Source organism: Loxodonta africana, chromosome 12, assembly GCF_030014295.1.
Source record: "Loxodonta africana isolate mLoxAfr1 chromosome 12, mLoxAfr1.hap2, whole genome shotgun sequence".
Taxonomy (NCBI): domain Eukaryota; kingdom Metazoa; phylum Chordata; class Mammalia; order Proboscidea; family Elephantidae; genus Loxodonta; species Loxodonta africana.
This window is the reverse complement of record NC_087353.1, coordinates 50,079,900-50,097,988: the sequence shown is the minus strand read 5'-3', so window position 1 is coordinate 50,097,988 and position 18,089 is coordinate 50,079,900. Positions and strand designations below refer to the sequence as shown.

At 37.5% G+C, this 18,089-nt stretch overlaps 1 protein-coding gene across 10 annotated transcripts in view; it reads left to right on the top strand.

Moving 5' to 3' along the window:
* MYO5A (myosin VA) overlaps positions 1–18,089 on the top strand; it is a 264,298-nt gene that overhangs the window by 94,363 nt on the left and 151,846 nt on the right. For all 10 annotated transcript variants that reach the window (XM_064295235.1, XM_064295232.1, XM_064295233.1 and 7 more), the window contains exons 7-11: positions 1,059–1,140; positions 1,760–1,867; positions 3,776–3,882; positions 10,688–10,953; positions 12,090–12,171. In XM_064295235.1, the coding sequence (XP_064151305.1) occupies positions 1,059–1,140; positions 1,760–1,867; positions 3,776–3,882; positions 10,688–10,953; positions 12,090–12,171 (645 nt within the window). The remainder of the gene's footprint in view (positions 1–1,058; positions 1,141–1,759; positions 1,868–3,775; positions 3,883–10,687; positions 10,954–12,089; positions 12,172–18,089) is intronic.

Genomic DNA, 18,089 nt, shown 5'->3' with positions numbered 1-18,089 from the left:
TTAACATGTTTACAGGTAAACTAAGAGAATGTGGATTAACCATTGGAAAACCCCTTGTAGAGGGCTCCTGGTGACCCCTGCATGCCTCATGTTGGAGATCCAGGGTTTCAGTAGCCCCTTTCCTGAATAACCACTGCATTGAGGTTCAGGTACCCCTGGCACTGCCATGTAACAGGGGCTGCCACTTCCATCTCCTGTCTGTTGCAGCTTCCAAAGAGTCTGGGACGTACTGAGAGTTATGCGTTTGGGCAGACTGCAGCTACTCTGGCATTTTTATGCTGTTAAATATATATTTTAAACAATCTAGACCTTTGGTACTTTGACTTTGGGAATGTGCCTGGTTTGGAGCCCTGGTGGTGCAGTGGTTAAGAGCTTACCTGCTAACCAAAAAGGTCAGCAGTTCGAATCCACCAGCCATTCCTTGGAAACTCTATGGGGCAGTTCTCCTCAGTCCCATAAGGTCACTATGAGTCTGAATTGACTCCATGGCAATGGGTTTAGTTTTGGGTAGTTTCTGTTTTATAAAATATTATTATTGATTTTATAATATACAAACTCGAATGACAGATGATATAGTACTTTCGTAGATTTCTTACAAACAACATCAGTAGACCTCCCATTCTAAAATATAGCAAAGTTGGGATATTGTGTTTCAGTCCAAGTGTTAGGAAAACCATGGATCTGAGGGGTCCTGTTAGAAAGTAGTATTTTTTAGAAAATAGTACTGAGTATTAAAAAAACGGTTTTAGCTTCCCTCCAAAACACTGATCTATTATTATATTATATATATAAAATATATATTATTATAACTACAGCCATAGGTCACTAGTTCAGGAAGTATTACTATCAGACATTTTATGTTGAATGTGACCAAGAGATACGCACTCACATATGTATATACACATAAGGTTTAATCATAAATATATGTTAGGGAATTTAAAAAAGGACAATTTATTTCACCAACTCAGACAATTAAATATTAAAAATTTATTTTATGATTTAATTTTCTGAGTTTCAGATTAAAATGCTGTAATTGAAAACTTTTTCTTATTTCAAAGGCTGAAGAGGAAAGAAACTATCATATCTTCTATCAGCTTTGTGCCTCAGCAAAGTCACCTGAATTTCAAATGCTGCAGTTAGGTATGAGTATAGCATTAGATTTGTTGTGCTGGTATAGTTTTCTGTTAATTTCCGAGTTCATAAACTTATTTTTTTTTAAATGAGCTTATCTCATACTGAAATACTTATGGCTGAAATGGTAAGTCTGCAATTGGCTACAAAATAACCCATGGGAGGTTTGGGAGGAGTAAGGGTGGCTGTATGAAGGAAACTGAGTTGATTTTGAGCTGATTCTTGTTTGAGATCAGTGATGGGTACATAGGGGATTATTATACTAGTCTGTCTTATATGTGTTTGAAATTTTCTTTAATTAAAAGAGAAAAAACTTAAAGGACTTTATCTGATGGAGGTCTATAGGGTTCCTGATGAGGGTAATAAAGTGTTTAAGGAGATTATTCCAGCACATAGATTGAATTAAAACCTTTAGGAAAGGGCTATTCATTTCATCAATTAAGATAAATATTTTACTTCATTATTTAATGTCGGGTTTTGTATTAAAACACAGTAACTGAAATCATAGGCAGCCCAAATCCAGACCCTGTGAGTTAACTGTGCTATCACTGCTTCTAATTCAGAGTGAATAGGATAAATGTCAAGGCTTTTTTATGAACTGCAAAACTTTTATTTCCCTTAATTGCAGGAAATGCCAATTACTTTAATTACACGAAGCAGGGAGGCAGTCCTGTGATTGAAGGAGTTGATGACGCCAAGGAGATGGCACATACCAGGCAGGCCTGCACTTTGCTAGGTAATTTAATTTATTCTTGAGCTCTTGTGAGCACTAGCTTTGTGACTCAAGCAGCCTTTGTTTGGAATATTAGCTTGGCTTCGTATTAATTGGTGAATATTATTGGGAGATTTGACATTCCTTAAAAAATGCTTTCAAATTGCAAATGGCATGAGGTTTCTTTTTGGAGTGATGAAACTGTTCTAGAATTAGATTGTGATAATGGATGTACAACTCTAATTTTACTAAAAACATTGACTTCCACACTTAGAATGAGTGAAATTTAGGGTATGTAAATTACACCTCAATAAAGCTTTCTTTAAAAAAAGACATTCGACGAGTTAGGGGAAGTAGGACTAACTTGAGTTCTTTGCTTACATTTTTACAAAATCTGAAGCCTGGAACTAAATGAAATGGGTTCCATTAGAGTATAAGTTTTGAGGGTATAATTTTGTTTTTGTTCTTTTTTTTTAATTATTTGTCTGTGTATAGTTCTGGAGCAGTTCTACTTTGTAGCACATGGGGCCACCATCAGTCAGAATTGACTCTACAGCAATGGTTTTTTCTTTTGTCCAGGAAATGTGGCTGAGCTGGCTTAGTGACAGAACGTTGTATCACATATGGCTTATTTTAACATTTTTGATACTGCTCAAATGTCACTTATTTCTGGGACTTAAAAAATGTTGCGTCTACATGTGAATAAATTAATCTTTAGAACCATAGTGACAACTTTTAGAGAGAGGTGAATTAATTTTTTTAAAACCTCAGAATATAAATAACTCAAAAATCGTTATGCTGGAACATCAAGGAGCACCCACAGATGAGTTAATTTAATTTAAAATCATGTGCGTTACTTGGCTAATCAGAGTATGGTCCAGGACCACTGGGGAGCTTGTTGGAAATACACACGCTCAGGCCCCATCCCAGACCTACTGAATCAGAATCTGTATTTTAACCAGATCCATTGGTGAGTTGTATGCACATTCAAGTCTGAAAAAATACTGCTTTACTGCATAAGCAAAATCAGTTTGCAAATTGAACATTGTGAATTTGAAAAAGTCATAATGCAGGAGATGGCAAAAACATGCATTTATGAGGTCAATTCTTAATATGTTTAAGATTACATATTCAGAAATAACTTTACTATGTTTTACTTGCATATAATCATATTTAATGTTCTATAAATTCTTATTTTGTTGAAAAACAAAACCAGATCTAATAAAAAGCTGAAAGCTGTACAGCTTCCTTATCCTGCCTTACCCTTCAGGTCCTGCTCTAGCGCCATGTTTGGACACTCACTCGTCAGGCTGAAGTAGAGCACCAGCCTAGACACTTCTAATCTTGAGATCTACTGGACTTATATGTGGTCTGTAGTTAGAAGAAGTAATTAAATAATTTGACTTAAAAGAGTCTTATTGGGCTGCAAATTGCATTTGGAGTAGAGATAAAGAGAAGTGGTAATAATGTTAATAACATACTTTAATCTACTGTGCGACAATGATGTTGATAATTTGTTTAACATTTACCATTTGTCACATAGTGTGCTAAGTATGCTACTTGCATTATCTCATTTAATCTTCAAACTACCCGTTGAGAGAGAGTCACTATTATTATCCCCATTTCTCAAATGAGAAAATGGAAGCCTAGAAAGGTGAAGTTACCCGCCCATGTGAGATGGCAGGCTGGTAGTAGAGCCAGGCCTCAAGCTCAGGTCCATGACTCCCCATAGCCCATGCTCTCAGCCATGATGTTAAACTACCCAAAGTGTTAGTGTCAACAAGGCTGAAAACGTTGTTAATTATGACACCTTGTCATGAACACAACATCTGTCAATATTTAAGAGTTAACAATAGACTTAACGTTGTCCACTGTAATTGTTTAGTTCCTGTTCTGGAATTAATCACTTGCTCATTTACTCTGTTGTTACAGGAATTAGTGAATCTTATCAGATGGGAATTTTCCGAATACTTGCTGGCATCCTTCACTTAGGCAATGTTGGATTTACATCCCGAGATTCAGACAGCTGCACAATACCTGTAAGTTCAGGCTAAGCTTAGTAGAATGGCAGTTGTGTCGTGTTTTGGTTTTGTTGGTTCTTATTTTATGGAAACAATATATTTATCACCAGAGAGATAATTATCAGAGAGCTATTTTTTTTTTTTTTATATTCTCCAAAGGAGAGTCTTGAATTGTGAATAAAAAATATGGATTCTAATATCTGAGGCACAGTGATTGCATATGTATATATGCGTGACCTGGGATACACGTCTGATTTCTGTAACAGAGGTGGGAAATGTTAGATGTGAAGGTTGGATTAGTGAGTCTAAAGGTTCATTTGGCCCATGAAACAAGCACCAAAAGTTGATAACCTTGTTTCAGCTGTAGAAAAGTAATATGGTTTAAAAATTATTGAAGAAATTGTTAGTAGTGCTTACTCCTGGGAAGAACTAGATGGCTGGCAGGGAGGGCAATGGGTAAGAAACTGACTTGTCCCTTTTAATCTTGTTGAATATGGTACATGCACATCTATAATGGTTAAAATTAATAAATTCTATCTCTATGTAATTATTAGTGACTGGGATATAAATGGCCCCACAGGAAGTTAGAGCTGTGAGGGTTCATGTTATGCCCTTACTTAAATCCTTGAGAACTCCTCACTTATCTCTTACCACTTCTCACACTCCACACTCTAGCCATTTACATGCCAGTCTGCCTCTGTCTCCTGCCTTAGATTCTAGATTCTTTCTGCTGAGGATATGTTGATGGTTCGTCGTCCTGCCTGGTCAGCTCTTACCTTCTACCATGCAGATCTGACTCAGCATTTCTTCAGAGATACACGCTTACCCTTCAGCTTACCTTTATTTTGGCATATATTATATTGTACTATAAAGATCTCTCTTACTTGCCTTTCTGCACTAGGATTTGAGGTCCTTGAACACGGGAACCATATTGTTTATTTTAGTGTTTAGAACTGTAAAATGATTTCTATTCACCTCGTTCTTGGTTGCCTTTTTTTCTGTGTATTTATAGCCCTTTGTATAAAAAACATTCCCCACTCCTATAGGGAGACAATCTATTCCCTGTCTTTTCTGAATGTAGTAGTTTTGTATTACATTAGATATGTGAGACATAATATAATAAAAAATAAATGAATTTATGATTTGGAGAGAAATCCTATAGTATAAACGATTTACTTGTGAAAGGGACAAGAGCTAGATGGGCAGAAAGCTGGGTTCAGATAATTTTCTTTATGAATATTTGATGGGTAAATTTCCTAAGTCAGAGATCCTCATTTTAGATACATGTTTTTTTTCCAGCCTCTTCTCCTAATGTACTTTTTTAAAAAGGGCAGATTGACGATCCTGATTTAAACTCTGATTTCTCCTGAGGAAATATTGTAGACTGACCTTTTTTATTTAACAGCTTTATTGAAATGTAATTTGCATACTGTTCCATTTACCTACTTAAAGTGTGCTATTCAGTGGGTTTTAATATAGTCACGGGTGTATGCAACCATCACCATAAGTCAATTTTAGAACATTTTTTATCACCTTAAAAAGGAACTCTATAGTCTTTAGCTATCATTCTCTCATCCCCTCATTTCCCAGTCAAAGCCCTGTTGTTGTTGTTGTAGTTAGGTGCCGTCAAGTTGGTTCCGACCCATAGCTACCCTGTGCACAGCAGAAAGAAACACTGCCTGGTCCTGTGCCATCCTTACGATCGTTGTTATGCTTGAGCTCGTTGTTGCAGCCATGGTGTTAGTCCACCTCGTTGAGGGTCTTCCTCTTTTCTGCTGACCTTGTACTTTACCAAGCATGATGTCCTTCTCCAGGGACTGATCCCTCCTGACAACATGTCCAAAGTATGCAAGACACAGTTTCACCATCCTTGCCTCTAAGGAGCGTTCTGGCTGTACTTCTTCTAAGACAGATTTGTTTGTTCTTTTGGCAGTCCATGGTATATTCGATATTCTTCGCCAACACCACTATTCAAAGGCGTCAGTTCTTCTTCAGTCTTCCTTATTCATTGTCCAGCTTAGCTCCTTAACTCTTAACCACTACACCACTGGGGTTTCCAGTTGATATAAATGAACTTTTAAAATGTATAGCCTTTTGTGACTGACTTCTCTCACTTGGCATAATGTTTTCAAGCTTCATCCATGTTGTAGCATTTATAAGTATGCCATTCCATTTTATGGCTGAATGATACTCCACTGTATGGATATACCACATTACATTTATCCATTCATTAGTTGACAGACATTTTGGTTGTTTTTACCTTTTGGCTTTGGCTATTACGAATAATGCTACTATGAAAATTCATGTACAGACTAGACTTCTTTTAAATGAACTCATTGATTCCTGCGTCCCCGTCTTTGCCTGTCTGACCTTTCCCAAAATGCCAAGGAAGTCATCACTAAAATTAAAAATATACCAGCTTCACTATCAGTCTTTCCTAAAATTTTAGGACACTAATTTCCCCTTTGAGATGTCAAGAAGTGATTATCTTGGAGGAGGAGTACTTTCAGCCCATGGAAATTTTCCACAAGTTACTTCAGCCTAGTTCTTTACTTGTCCACTTTGTTGATTTGACAATAACTATAAGTGCTTTTTTTTTTTTTTTTAATAAGTGCTATGGGAGCCCTGGTGGTGAAGTGGTTAAAGTGCTTGGCTGCTAACCAAAAGGCCAGCAGTTCAAACGCACCAGCTGCTCTGTGAGAGAAGGATGTGGCAGTCTCCTTCCATAAAGATTTACAGCCTTGGAAACCCTGTGGGGCAGTTCTACTTTGTCCTGTAGGGTTACTATGAATTGGAGTTAACTCAACAGCAAGGGGTTTGGATATTTTGTGATTTATAAGCACTACAGTTTAACCATTTGGGAGGTAAGATTAAATTGTTTCATTCTTATTTGGATCAACTATCAATGTTCATGGATGCAGCAGTTAAGAAGTCAAATGATAAAGAAGAAAAATGTAAAGTCTCAGTAAACACAAAATGTACAAAACAAAACAAAAAACACAAACAAAAGGAATTTAGCACAGGAGAGCAAGGGGAACAAAGAAAACATCAGCTCCACAAAAAAAGCACTAGAAAATGACGGCAGTAAACTCACACCTATCAGTAGTCACACTGAATGTAAATGGCTTAAATGCATCCATAAAGAGACAGAGAGTGGCAGAATGAATCAGAAAATCAGGACCCATCAATATGCTGTCTACAAGAGACATGCTTTAGTAACAGAGAAATAAATATATTAAAAATCAAATGATAGAAAAAAAGTATTTCAAGCAAACAGCAACCAGAAAAGAGCAGGAGTGGCAATACTAATCTCAGATAAAATAGACTTTAAAACAAATCCACCATAAAAGACAAGGAAGCACATTATATAATGATTAAAGGGACAATGAACCGTGAGAATATAATGATCATAACCATGATAAACATCTGTGCACCCAATGACAGGCTCTAAAATACGTAAAACAAACTCTAACAGCACTGAAAAGATAAATTGACAATTCCGCAATAGTAACAGGAGACATCAACACACCACTTTGAGTAAAGGACAGAACATCTAGAAAGAAACTCAACAAAGATACAGTTGGATTCTTATACGCAGATAAAGAGAACTACGAAAAGGAAATCAGGAAAGCAATACCATTTATAATAGCCCCTGAAAATATAAAATGCTTAAGAGTAAATCTAACCAGGTACGTAAAAGACCTATGCAAAGAAAACTACAAAACACTACTGTGAAAAAAACAAAAGAGACCTACATAAATGAAAAACATACCATGCTCATGGTTAGGTAGACTCAACATTGTGAAAATGTCAGTTCTACCCAAAGCAACCTACAAATACAATGCAATCTCGATCCAAATATCAACAGCATTCTTTAACGAGATGGAAAAACTAATCATTAACTTTATATGGAAAGGGAAGAGGCCCTGGATAAGTAAAGCACTGTTGAAGAAAAAGAATAAAGTAGGAGGACTGATACTATCTGACCTCAGAACCTACTGTGCACCAACAGTAGTGAAAACAGGCTAGTACTGGTACAGGGACAGACACTTTGACCAATAGAACAGAATTGAGAACCAGAAGTAAATCCATCCACCTACAGTCACCCAATCTTCAACAAAAGCCCAAAGTCCATCAGATGGGGTAAAGACAACCTTTTTAACAAATGGAGCTGGAAACTGGTTATCCATTGTTAAAAAAAATGAACAGGATCCATACCTCACACCATATACAAAAGCTAATTCAAAATGGATCAAACACTTTAAAACCAAAAACTATAAAGATCATAGAAGAAAAAAGAGAGTCAATACTAGGGGCCCTAATACACAGCATAAATAGAATACAAAGCATAACTAACAGTACACAAACACCAGAAGATAAGCTGGATAACCAGGATCTTCAAAAAATTATACACTTACGCTCATCAAAAGACTTTGCCGAAAGTGAACCTACAGACTGGAGAAAAATTTTGGGCTATGACAAATCCAACAAAGGTCTAATTTCTAAAATCTATAGGAAAGCCCAACACCTCTACAACAAAAAGACAAATAATTAAAAAATGGACAAAGGATATGAAGACACTTCACCAAAGAAGACATTCAGACAGCTAACAGACACATGAAGTAATGCTCGCGATCACTAGAAGGCAAAATGGTGCAACCATTTTGAAAAATGATATGGGTGCCCCCTTAAAAAGCTAGAAATACCATATAATCCAGCAGTCCTACTCCTAGGAATATATACTAGAGAAATAAGAGCCATCATACAAATAGACATATGCACACCCATGTTCATTGCAGCATTATTCACAATAGCAAAAAGATGGAAACAACCTAAGTGCCCATCAACAGATGAATGGATAAACAATGTATATACATACAATGGAGTATTACCCAATGATAAAGAAGAACAATGAATCTTTGCAACATCTCACAACATGGATAAATCTGGAGTGCATTATGTGAGTGAAATAAGTCAATAACAGAAGGACAAATACTGTATGAGACCACTATTATAAAAACTCATGAATAATCTTTGATGGTTACAAGGGAGGGGAGGAGTGGTGAGGGAAAAACACTAACTAGACAATAGGTAAGTGGTAACTTAGGTGAAGGGTAAGGCAGTACACAATACTGAGGAAGTCAGCACAGCTTGACCAAGGCAAAGTCATAGAAGCTTTGTAGACACATCCAAACTCCCTGAGGGCTCAAACTACTGGGCTGAGGGTTGAGGACCATGGTCTCGGGACATCTAGCGCAATTGGCATAACATAGTTTGTAAAGAAAATGTCCTGCATCCCACTTTGGTGAGTAGCATCTGGGATCTTAAAAGCTGCCTCCAGCAGACTAAGTCTAGCATGACTAGATGGTACCCAGCTGCCACCACCGACTGCTCTGACAGGGATCTCTATAGAGGGTTCCGGACAGAGCTGGAAAAAAATGTAGAACAGAATTCAAACTCAAAAAAAGGACAAGACTTACTGGTCTAATAGAGACTGGAGAAACCCTGACATCCTTTTAACTCAGTACTGAAGTCACTCCTGAGGTTCACCCTTCAGCCTAAGATTAGAAAGGCCCATAAAACAAACAATAATGAATGCAGCTCAATCATGAATATGAGAGTAGATGGGAACACCAGTCCAGCGGTAATGACAGGAAGGCAGGAGGGGACAGGAAAGCTGGATGAATGGAAATGGGGATCCCAATGTCAAGAAGGGGAGAGTGCTGACACGTTGCAGGGTTGGCAACCAGTGTCACAAAACGATATGTGTATTAATTATTTAATGAGAGACTAATTTGCTCAGTAAACTCCCATCTAAAAAAAAAAAAAAAAAAAACCCAAACTCAAGGCCGTCGAGTCAATTCCGACTCATAGCGACCCCGTAGGACAGAGTAGAACTACCCCATAGAGTTTCCAAGGAGCACCTGGTAGATTCGAACTGCGTACCTTTGGGTTAGCAGCCATAGCTCTTAACCTCTATACCACCAGGGTTTCTTCTTCCATCTAAAGCACAATAACTAAAAAAAAAAAAAGGAGAAAAAAGAAGTCAGAAGACAAATCTGCTGCAAAAGTCCTCCTTAAGGTTTTAAAAAGTAAAGATGTCACTTTGATAACTAAGGTGCCCCTGATTCAACCCTTGGTCTTCTCAGTCATCTTACATGCATGTGAAAGCTGTACAGTGAAAGATGAAGCCCAAAGAAGAATCGATGCACTTGAACTGAGGTGTTGGTGAAGAATATTGAATATACCATGCACTGCCAAAAGAACGAACAAACCAATCTTAGAAGAAATATAACCAGAATCTTCCTTAGAAGCAAGGATGGTGAGACTTCCAGGCTCCCTGAATAGGTCACATTCCTCTTCAGTGGAATCATAGCAGACTGTCCTTCTTCGTAGTGATTTTACATCTTGGGAATAATCATTTGATTAATATCCATTCCCTGATTACTGGAACTCTAGGAATGCAGACACCATGTCTGTTTTTCTTACTGGCATGTAGTAGTCACTCAGTAAATTTCTCCTAGCAAGCTGATTTTTTGATTGACTGAATGTGCCCTAAGAGAAATACAAACAAAATATTTTGAAGAGTCCAAAAGGAGGGGTAATTTTTGAAATGAGCTTTTGAAGAGATTGCAAAGCGCTGTCTAGATGCCGGTTTGATGGCTGATTATGATTACTATCATTAATCAGCTTCAGGTGATCTCGGTGTTTGTTATAACAAAGAAATTGCTGGGTTTTATTTGTTTCCTCTTATTAACATTTATTCAGGAAATTCTTACTCGATTGACCTGGTCATAGGAAGTAATCCATTCTCTTTTGGCAGCCCAAGCATGAAGCCCTCACCATCTTCTGTGAGCTCATGGGTGTGGACTACGAGGAGATGTGTCACTGGCTCTGCCATCGGAAGCTGGCGACTGCCACAGAGACATACATCAAGCCCATTTCCAAGCTGCAGGCCACAAATGCCCGTGATGCATTGGCCAAACACATCTATGCAAAGCTCTTTAACTGGATCGTAGATCATGTCAATCGGGTTCTCCACTCTGCTGTCAAGCAGCACTCTTTTATTGGTGTGCTGGACATTTACGGGTAAGGATATTTGGCTAATAAACCAAAGACAGCATTTGTTTCTAGAGATTATATAGCAACTCTAAGTGGGTATCGGATTCTGTCTCCTACTGGTGAGGAGAAGGAAAATCCTGTTTATGGTAATTCAGGAGTACTTTGATACTGGTGACATAATTGTATGTTGTTTAAAATTTAACTAAAACTCAGGGCTAGTTTAGTAAGCTAGTGTGTGAAATTGATTGGTTTTCAGAGTCATGGTAAATTATCACTCAATTTCTAAAAATCTAATTTTATTTGCTACTTGGTTTTCCTTGACTACCCTTCTCTAACTTTTAAAACCCTTTCTGTACATTTGTCCTTTTTTGTTGCCTAATTTTCGTTTTCTGGTTGAAGTTTTCAAAGAACACCAATGAAAGAGTGTGCTTCTTGGCTCAGATAGATACATGAGACTAAATTGGCAGCTCCTGTCTGGAGGTGAGATGAGAAGACAGAAGGAGACAGGAACTGGTTGAATGGACACCGGAAATACAGGGTGGAGGGGAGGAGTGTGCTGTCACATTGTAGGGAGAGCAACTAGGGTTATGTAACAATGTGTGTATAAGTTTTTGTATGAGAAGCTGACTTGAATTGTAAACTTTCATTTAAAACACAATAAGAAAACACCAGTGAGATCTCTATTTGTATTTCCATTCTCTGTATGTGTAGAACTATGAGTCTATAATTTGACAAGTGCAATGCTTTTATTATAATTCATATAGATTCATAGTGCTGAACACTTCTGCATGCTGGAGACTGTAAACAAATCTCCCTGCAGCTTGGCTGGTGCTCATCTGTTAGGTACACACTCCATGTTTTGTTGTTTTTAGGTGCTGTCCAGGCAGTTTTGACTCACAGCAACCCTCTGTACAATAGGTGTTGATAGTGGATCCCAGTAAAATGAAATCCTTGACAACTTCAATCTTTTCTCTATTTATCATGATTTTGCTTATTCCATATTACTGATGTACAAACCTTTGTCTTTACTGAGGTGGGAAGAAAGTTTCACAGTGTTGGTGAATTTCCCGTTTCTTTCCTTTCAACATGTGCATTTTGAATATTTTTAAAAAGCTATTTGTTTCTTTTTTTCTCCTCATACTGTTTTTCGTTTTACATTACAGATTTGAAACATTTGAGATAAATAGTTTTGAACAGTTTTGTATAAATTATGCAAATGAAAAACTACAGCAACAATTCAATATGGTAAGAATTTTCATCCTTGAATAATATTCTGCTATAAATTATCCTCTTGAATTCCTAGTCTGTGTTTGAAGCCTGGTTCCTGAAAATGAAATCTTGAGTTATAATTGTTGTGTGGGGTTCAGAACAGCTAAACTGCTGAAAAACTGATGATTAAAAAATAATGCAACATTAGAAGAAATGTTTTATGGTCCAGGTGGGATTCAAGATGATCCTTAGATTGCTGTCTGAGATTAATGAAAATTTTGTTCAAATAAGCTAGAGTGAGGGAAGCAAGAAGTGTGTTAGTGGCAAATGGAGTATGAAGCTTTGAACCCGGGAATATCCTTTGATTTGTTGTTCCTGAAGCTAAGTATGTGTCCAGTGATGACTTTTTTAACTCTTAGTTGCTTTATTAGCAAGATGTCATAATTGAAAATCAGAAGTTGAAATATTCTTTTTAACAGTCTGAGACATTCACTGAGCCAGTGGCTATGGGAATATTGGGTGAGTGGCTCTGGTTTAATTCTCTTGTGAAATAGTAATATTAAGTATCTTTGAGGATTACTGTGCCGTTGGGGGATTTGGAGGTACATAAAAATGAGTGACAAAAGGGTATAGTAATGAAGAGCACATACCCTGGAAGTGAATTGCCTAGGTTGGAATCCTGCTCTGCATTGACTACCCAGGGAACCTTGGGCAAGTTAATTGACTTCCCTGGGCTTTAGTTTCCTCATCTGTAAAATGCAAAATGCAGATAATAATAGTGTCTACTGCATATGGTTGTATAGATTAAATGAGTTGGGATGTGTAACGTGCTCGCCACATGCCAAACACACCTCTAAACACAAGCTAGAGGTAGTTATTAGTATTGATGAAAGAGGACCTTAAAAATGAGTCACCCACAGGAGTTGGAGGATAGGTGGAAGAGAGCTTAAGGGAGGAAGAGATCTCTTAATGTCCTTATCTTACAAAAAGAAGAGTAAAGTGGTATGGTCTGTAGTTAATAGAACAAAAAATATAAGTATAAAAATATTATTTTAAGTTATGAAAGTAAAAAGAAAACCCAAGAGCATCTAAAATTAGTAATATTGAGAGGAAGACGAGGGGCAATAGAGAGGTGATGTGTCTTGAGTTGAACTACATCCACCTCACCAGAAAATCAGTAGATATGATTTCAAACTGATAAATCAAGAGGCGGAGCCAATATGGCAGAATAGACAGACGCTTCTGGTGAGCCCTCTTTACAACAAACACCCGAAAAAAAAAAGTGAAACGAGTATATTTATGACAACCTAGAAGCCCTGAGCATCAAAGGCAAGCTTAGAAAATGAACTGAGGGGCAAGGAGAGGAAGAGACAGTTCAAAAGTGGAGAGCAGTTACTGGACCTGAATCGCAGGGAGCCCTCAGGCCCTATTCCTGGAAGTGGCGGCGGCAGCGGGCTGGTACTAGCGTTGGGCCGCAGTTTCTTCAGGCAGAAGCAGCCAGCCACACAGCCTACTCACACTTCTGGAACCAGAGAAGAACAGCGTTCTCGGCAAAAGCTAAGTACTTGCGTATATTTTACCAAGCCCCCCGCCCCGTTCCCAAGACAGCTTCAGCGGCTGACTTCCCTGGGCCTGAGATAGGCACTGTTGAGCGCCTAGAGCCATTGTCCCAGCATCAGAGAAGGAATAAATTTGCAACTGGGGGAAAAGATAACTTGCCATTTCCACTGACCGGGGGAGCTCAGCACGGAAGTCGTTCCTGTCCAGGCATAAATGGTCCGTGGACTTTGAGTACCTTTCCCCTCTGCATGGACCTGTGTGGGCCTATTTCAGGAGAAGAGGCCCTTGTTGACAGACTACAACTGTTTCAGCTGTGCGGTGGAGTAGAGAGTGTTTGATGTTTGATGTTGCTTTGCCTATTAAACAGGGTCCTCACCTACCCACATCAGGGGCCTAAGGACTGGTGGTTCCACTCAGATCACCCAGCCACCCGCGACAGTGGAGCAAGGATAACTGGTACCTCCCAGTCCTTAAAAACAAAAATATTGGGTGCCCATGATCTGTCTGCAGAACCCACCCACCTGTATGCTATAGGGAAGAGGGACAAACTTTCTTCAAGGACATGTGGGGGATGAATCTCAGCCTCCTGCCTTGTTCAGAGTGTGAACCCCTGCTGCAACCATATGCTAGTACCTACACCAATCACCCCTGAACCTCTAAGACTATAGGACAGGGCCTGTACCACACACATGATGATCAGCTACCTGGGCACCTGAACTGAATTCATACAAGAAAAGCGAATGGACTCCTAGACTGATATAACTGATAACAGCTCTAGCCATCTGGGGACAGGACGTCAGAGCTCCAAAGGTGAAAATAATCAAGTTAGGTCACTCACGCAACACATACGGGCATATCAAAACAAAACAAAGCAAGAAGCTACAACATAGTAAGCAAACATAAAATAAACTAATACAACAACTTATATATGGCTCGGAGACAACAGTCAATATCAAGTCACATAAAAAAACAGACCATGATTGCATCAACAAGCTCTCAAAACAAAGAATCAAGGGATCTTCTAGATGAAAGTGCATTCCTGAAATTACCAGAGGCAGAATACAAAAGACTAATATACAGAACCCTTCAAGACATCAGGAAGGAAATGAGGCAATACGCAGAACAAGCCAAGGAACAGAGAGATAAAGTAGTTGAAGAAATTAAAAAGGTTATTCAGAAACATAATGAAAAACTTAATAAGCTGAAAAAATCCCTAGGCAGAAAAAAAAAAAAAAAACTGTTCTATTTATCTCAAACAATAGAAGTTTAACAATAAAATTACACAAGTAGACAACTCAATAGAAAGTCAGAGGAGCAGAATTGAGCAAGTAGAAGGCAGAATTTCTGAACTTGAATATAAAGCACTTGTCACTAATGCATTTGAAGAAAAATCAGATAAAAGAATTAAAAAAAAATCAGGAAACCTTAAGAATCATGTGGGACTCTATCAAGAGAAATAACCTACAAGTGATTGAAGTAGCAGAACAAGGAGGGATAACAGAAAATACAGAGAGAATTGTTGAAGATTTCTTGGCAGAAAACTTCCCTGATAATGTGAAAGATGAGAAGATATCTGTCCAAGATGCTCATTGAATTCCACATAAGGTAGATGTTAAAAGAAAGTCACCAAGACATATTATAATCAAACTTGCCAATACCAGAGATAAAGAGAGAATTTTAAGAGCAGCTAGTGATAAATGAAAAGTCACCTACAAAGGAGAGCCAATAAGAATAAGCTCAGACTGCTTGGCAGAAACCATGCAGGCAAGAAGGCAACAAGATGACTTATATAAAAAATTGAAGGAAAAAAATTGCCAGCCAAGAATCATATAGCCAGGAAAACTGTCTATCAAATATGAATGTGAAATTAGGACATTTCCAGATAAACAAAAGTTTAGGGAATTTGTAAAAACCAAATCAAAACTACAAGAAATACTAAAAGGAGTCCTTTGGTTAGAAGATCAACAATATCAGGTATCAACCCAAGACTAGGACACTGGGCAGAACAATCAGAAGTCAACCATGACAGGAAAATAAAAAAAATAAAGATAAAACAACTCTCAAAACAGGATAACAGCCATGCTATTATGTAAAAGAAGACAACATTAAAACAATAAAGAGGAACTAAGAAATGTAGTCATAGATCTTCCATATGGAAAGGAAGATAAGGTGATAAAAAGACATAAAAGTTAGGTTTAAACTTAGAAAAATCGGGGTAAGGTAACCACAAAGGAGACAAGCTATCCTACACATCAAAATAAAATACAAGAAAAAAATAGAGACTCAGCAGAAACAAAATTAACAACAATGAATATGAGGAAAGGACAATATATAAACGTAATCTGCTCAGCACATGAAAGTAAATGGGAAAAAGAAACTGTCAACAGCACACCAAAAAAAGATATAAAAATGATAGCACTAAATTCATACCTATCCATAATTACCCTGAATGTAAATGGACTAAATGCACCAATAAAGAGACAGAGTGGCAGAATGGATTAAAAAACAAGATCCGCCTATAAGCTGTCTACAAGAGACACACCTTAGACTTAGAGACACAAACTAAAACTCAAAGGATGGAAAAAAATATATCAAGGAAACAACAATCAAAAAAGAACAGGAGTGGCAATATTAATTTCTGACAAAATAGACTTTAAAGTGCAATCCATCATAAAGGATAAGGAAGGACACTAAATAATGATTAAAGGAACAATACACCAATAAGATATAACCATATTAAATATTTATGCACCCAATGACAAGGCTGCAAGATACAGAAAACAAACTATCAGTATTGAAAAGTGAGATAGCTCCACAATTACAGTAGGAGACTTCAACACAGCACTTTTGGCGAAGGACTGGAGATCCAGGAAGAAGCGCAATAAAGACACGGAAGATCTAAATGTCACAATCAACCAACTTGACCTCATAGACATGTCCAGAACAGTACACCCAACAGCAACCAAGTATACTTTCTTTTCTAGTGCACATGGAACATTCTCTAGAATAGACCACATATTAGGTCATAAAGCAAGCTTTAGCAGAATCCAAAACATTGAAATTTTACAAAGCATCTTCTCTGACCATAAGGCCATAAAAGAGGAAATCAATAACAGGAAAAGCAGGGCAAAGAAATCAAACACTTGGAAACTGAACAATACCTGGCTCAAAAAAGACTGGATTATAGAAGACATTAAGGGTGGAATAAAGAAATTCAGAGAATCCAACGAGAATGAAAACACTTCCTATCGGAACCTTTGGGACACAGCGAAAGCAGTGCTCAGAGGTCAATTTATATCAATAAGTGCACACATAAGAAAAGAAGAAAGGGCCAAAATCAAAGAATTATCCCTACAACTTGAACAAATACAAAGAGAGCAATAAAAGAAACCCTTAGGTACCAGAAGAAAACAAATCATAAAAATTAGAGCAGAACTAAATGAAATTGCAAAGAGGAAAACAATTGAAAGAATGAACAAGGCCAAAAGGTGGCTCTTTGAAAAAATTAACAAAATTGATAAACCACTGACCAAACTGACAAAAGAAAAATAGGAGAGGAGGCAATAACCCGAACAGGAAATGAGATGGATGATATTACAACAGACCCAACTGAAATTAAAAGAATCATATCAGATTGCAATGAAAAATTATACTCTAACAAATTTGAAAACCTAGAAGAAATGGATGAATTCCTGGAAATACACTACTTATGTAAACTAACACAAACAGAGGTAAAACAAGTAGATAGACCCATAACAAAAGAAGAGATTGAAAAGGTAATCAAAAACTCCCAACAAAAAAAAAGCCCTGGCCAGGACGGCTTCACCTCGGAGTTCAACCAAACTTTCAGAGAAGAGTTAACACTACTGCTAAAAGTATTTCAGAGCATAGAAAAGGACGAAATACTCCCAAACTCATTCTTTGAAACCAGCATATGCCTGATACCAAAACCAGGTAAAGAGACCACAAAAAAGAAAATTACAGACCTATATCCCTCATGAACTTAGATTCAAAAACCCTCCGCAAAATTCTAGCCAATAGAATTCAACAACATATCAAAAAAATAATTCTCCGTGACCAGGTGGGATTCATACCAGGTATGCAGGGATGAATCAACATTAGAAAAACAATTAATGTAATCCACCATATAAATAAAACAAAAGACAAGAATCACATGATTTTATCAATTGATGCAGACAAGGCATTTGACAAAGTTCAGAACCCATTCATGATAAAAACTCTCAGCAAAATAGGAATAGAAGAAAAATTCCTTAACATACAAACCCAATATCCAACATCATTCTAAATGAAGATAGCCTGAAAGCATTCCCCTTGAGATCGGAAACCAGACAAGGATGCCCTTTATCACCACTCTCATTCAACATTGTGCTGTA